Source organism: Lactuca serriola, chromosome 9, assembly GCF_051521515.1.
Source record: "Lactuca serriola cultivar US96UC23 chromosome 9, Lser_US96UC23_V15, whole genome shotgun sequence".
Classification (NCBI taxonomy): domain Eukaryota; kingdom Viridiplantae; phylum Streptophyta; class Magnoliopsida; order Asterales; family Asteraceae; genus Lactuca; species Lactuca serriola.
Window position 1 is genome coordinate 74,437,757 of NC_136416.1, and position 4,252 is coordinate 74,442,008.

The window sequence follows — 4,252 nt, forward strand, 5'->3', positions numbered from 1 at the left end:
TCAAACAGTTAGAGTGCATACAAGTTAACTATTTTTAAAATGTTAAAAACATCAAGTTATCAATTCCAAATCATCATATACTTCCGATTTCGACTTTAGATGCGACATCCTATGTCTGATCGATTTCTCATTTTGATTTTGATTTCCGAAAATCCGATTGGGAACCTGTGAGTACCGATTCTGAGTCCTTCAATGTCGACTGTGACTGCGAGTCCAGAACTCCGATTCCAATTTCACGAACAACGAAGAAATTCCGGTTTAGTTGAAGAAATCTGGATGATTATTGAAGGTTGGAGGAAATTTTTTGATGATGAACGACCTGTTATCGAATTCTCTATAGTTACATATTTGAGATTGAAGGTTATTAACATATTTACAAGTTTGCCACTGTGTCTTTTTATGCTTAGATTAAATTCTATTTTCTTAATTGAACCCACCTCTCTCTCTCTCTCTCTCTCTCTCTCTCTCTCTCTCTTTATATATATATATATATATATATATATATATATATATATATATATATCATCTATTCTACTTCCAAATTGCACATTTCATAATGAGACTTGTACCCTTATTGATGTGTACTTTTCCATCATATTCTGATATGGCTTAGCTACAAGCCGCATGGTTACTGAAATTACATGATTAAATTAACAATTAATAGATATGTATAAATTCCTTGATTTCACTAAAATATAGAACATATGGCAAAATTGAATCTCAAAATCGATGCTAATAAAACGAAATTGGCTCTAGCCGGTGGGCAAACCGTTTGTTAGGGATTCCATTACATCAAGATATTCCCATTTTCCATCCTTATAAGATAGAACCGATAACTCAACTGATCGTAAGTTGATCTAGAGGTGTACAAAAGGTTTTTAAGTTGATCCGATTTGATTTTCAACAGGTTCGATTTTTAGGGTATACATAAATATCGGTTTCATTTTTAACGGTTTTACCCTTAAAGTGTGAACCGATATAACCCAGTGTTCAACTTTGCTATGGTTTTTTTCTTGTTCGCACTGAATCGGTTTATAAGGTCCTAATGTAGCTTCCAATTGCTAGAATGGGATAAACTTAAATGCGATTGGATCGGATCAAACCAAGTTGGTTTCTACAAAACCGATTTTCAATCGAACCAGTTTTAGATAAGATCCATATCGAAGAATTGGTTTAGTTGTACAACTCTACCTTATTCCATTTAATCATAAAAAATTTTACGGTATTATATTACAGCATCACCAACTTCTCTCCATAGATAGAAGCCAAAAGAAAAAAACTTTAACGACAGAGATGCCCAAATCCATGAGTCAAATCAAAGTATCAAACATTTCGTGGTGTGTCGGCCTACCATTTTGTTATAAAGGTCTTCTTTTTGCAAAGAGAAAAGAAAATGAAACAGAAACAGAGAAAAAGGAAATAAAAAAGAAAAGCCGTGACCTAAAAGTTTTCTATTAGTTCAGAAATTTATATGTGTAAACATCACAATCCACATGTCACAAGTCACAACTATCATATTTATTTTTTTTCTGTTCTTTTTCAATTGTAATTCAAGAGTCAAGAACATACCATAAACTCTTTTCATCACCAAAGAACAAATTACACAGACACCAGAGCTCAATATTCTAAGTTGAAACAACTCCAAATGCTACAATAACCGATTCAAAGAATCAACTCAACATTTTCCATGATCACATGTTTATATTTTTCCTTAAACCCTAAATGAATTTAAGCTCCAAATTTCGGGACTTTAGCAGTTGAGATACGCGTGAGAAAATGTTCTGCCACAATCCTCCTCTGAATCTTCCCTGTAGCCGTCTTTGGAACAGAATCCGTAATAAACACCTTCTTAGGAACCTTAAACGCCGCTAAATTCTTCTTACAGAATCTTAAAACCTCGTCCTCATCAAGACCCGATCCATCTCTAGGTATCACAGCACAATTTATCTGTTTTTCATTACATTAATAATATTAATTTTTTATATCGAAATAAATAAAATAAATTTTGATGTGTCATAGACTCATAGCCCATACCTCTTCGCCATATTTGTCATCGGGCACACCAAAACAAACAGCTTGTGCAACATCTGGATGCGATAATAGGACAGCATCCACCTCGATTGGTGATATTTTCTCTCCTAAAATAGAAAATAAATAATAACCAAATAAAGATAATGCAACCTTTTTAATAATCTTATTACTATATTTTAGTAGAATCGGCATCTAATAATAGAACATACTGTTAAGTGATCTACTTTATAATAATAATAAATTGCAAATTAATAATAAAAGAAAAACACATGTTGTGTGAGATAGACGATTTTATTGTCGTTTTCGTTTAACGAGAATTCTGTGAAGGTGAGGAAATCGATGTCGACAAGTATTGTAATTTGTGTATTTTAATTGCTACACTTTTAAGGGCCCCACCTTACCAAAATCAAGAAAATAACAGCCCTTGAAGCACGAAAGGGTCTAGAGATTTAGACATTTGTGTTCGTTAAATATCAGTGGCATAAGAATATAATTATTAATTTTTTATGACTAACGATTTTCTTAAATATTTTAAATTGATTAGAAAATGTTAAAGAAATAATACCTCCTCTGTTGACCAATTCCTTGATTCGGCCCACTAGATGCAGATATCCATCGGAGTCAAAATACCCGATATCACCTGTATGAAACCACCCGAATAAAAATGCGGATTTGTTAGCTTCCGGGTTGTTTTTATACCCGGTTGTCACATTCGGGCCCCGAATACAAACTTCGCCATTTTCGCCGGCTTTTTGTTCTACGCCGTTTTCATCCAATATTGCCATTTCTTGACCCACGGGTTTTCCGACTGACCCGGGAATGTGCGGGCCGTCTTCCGGTAATGGGTTGGACGACATGAGATGGGTGGCTTCGGTCATGGCGTAGGCTTCGAGAACCGGCGCGTGAAAGGCTTCTTCAAGCCGAGCTAATATGGACGGCGCGAGTGACGCGCTGCAGCTTCGGATGAATCGGAGTTTTGGGTATGTGGGTTCGGGTTTGGATAGGTGGCGGTCGAGTATGATTTGGTGGATGGTGGGGACGGCGGTGTACCAGGTGGCATTGTATTTGATCATGTCTGACCAGAAAGTTGAGGCGGAGAAACGCCCGGCGGATGGGAGGGTGACGGAGGCTCCGGCGCCGAAAGAGCTTAGTAATCCGGCGAGTAGGCCGTGGACGTGGAACAGAGGGAGGACGATGACGGTGGAGTCGGATTCAGTGAGTTTGTAAATGAATTTTATGTTGTTGACGGAAGAGGCTAAGTTGAGTTGAGTCAGTGGCACACCTTTGGGGCGGCTGGTGGTGCCGGAAGTGTGAAGGAAAAGTGCGACGTCAGATGGCTCGTTGACGATTTTCAAGGCGGTGAAATCGGAGCTAGATTCTGACGCGGCGGAGAGCTTGATACCTGATTCAACGTCGTTCAAAGTCGCTGTTATGTGAGGGATTCCGATCTTTGACGCCGCGATTTCGGCCGCCTCGATTCCCTCCTTAGCGGTCAATAAGAGTTTTGATTCAGAGTCCGATAAGTAAAACTCGAACTCATCGGCGGTGTAAGCTTGATTAAGCGGTGCTGCGGTGGCTTTCACCCGGATGACGGCCAAAAACATGATCACATACTGTAAACAAACAGAAAAATCCCATCAAAAATCTTACCGAATCGATGAATTCACCTTAATTACAGTGCGATTATAATTCTTAAGATCTGTCAAAAAAATAGGGCATAGGAGAAAAAGTGATAAATACCTCGATGGTATTGGGAAACGTGAGGGCGACGACATCGCCGGGTTTGACACCGGCAGCCACAAGCGACGAAGCTGCATGCTCGATGAGATGATTAAGACGAGAGTGGGTGATATCGAATTTGCCGGAGACGGAGATAGCACGGCGATCGGGAAATTTGTCGGCGACGTGTTTCAGTAATCCGGTTAAAGTCTCCATTGTCAAAAAAAAAAAATATGAATTGAAAATGAAGATAAGCAAAAGGGGTTTTAGATGAGAACGGGAAGAGGGGAAGGGTGTAATATATAGAAGAATAAGGCGGCGAGCACACGGAGGAGGAACGCCGAGGGGGTTTGATTCTTGACCACGTTCGGCGAAGGTGTTAATTGGGGAAGGTATGCCACGTGGAAGATGACATGTAATGGAGGTCGATCATTTTTCAACTTGAATCGGGAACGGTCTCACGTGAGATAAGCATGTCAAGATCCCATGTTATATGTATGAA

General features: G+C 38.9%; 1 protein-coding gene across 1 annotated transcript; it reads right to left on the bottom strand.

The window, feature by feature from the left end:
* Window positions 1-1,420: 1,420 nt before the first annotated feature.
* AAE3 (AMP-dependent synthetase and ligase family protein) lies at window positions 1,421-4,035 on the bottom strand. The gene is made up of 4 exons (XM_079018425.1): window positions 3,772-4,035; window positions 2,597-3,644; window positions 2,035-2,138; window positions 1,421-1,947 (listed from the first exon to the last, which is right to left on the bottom strand). Exons 1-4 carry the CDS (start codon window positions 3,964-3,966, stop codon window positions 1,729-1,731), a joined length of 1,566 nt encoding a protein of 521 aa, XP_078874551.1. The 5' UTR covers window positions 3,967-4,035; the 3' UTR covers window positions 1,421-1,728.
* Between the last annotated feature and the right edge of the window lie 217 nt (window positions 4,036-4,252).

Excerpts from the sequence above, each read along its gene's own strand:
- AAE3 (XM_079018425.1), bottom strand. The coding sequence starts at position 3,966 with ATGGAGACTTTAACCGGATTACTGAAACACGTCGCCGACAAATTTCCC. Across the intron at positions 3,645-3,771 it reads CGTTTCCCAATACCATCGAG|TATGTGATCATGTTTTTGGC; the intron begins GTATTTATCACT and ends GTTTGTTTACAG. Across the intron at positions 1,948-2,034 it reads ATGACAAATATGGCGAAGAG|ATAAATTGTGCTGTGATACC; the intron begins GTATGGGCTATG and ends AATGAAAAACAG.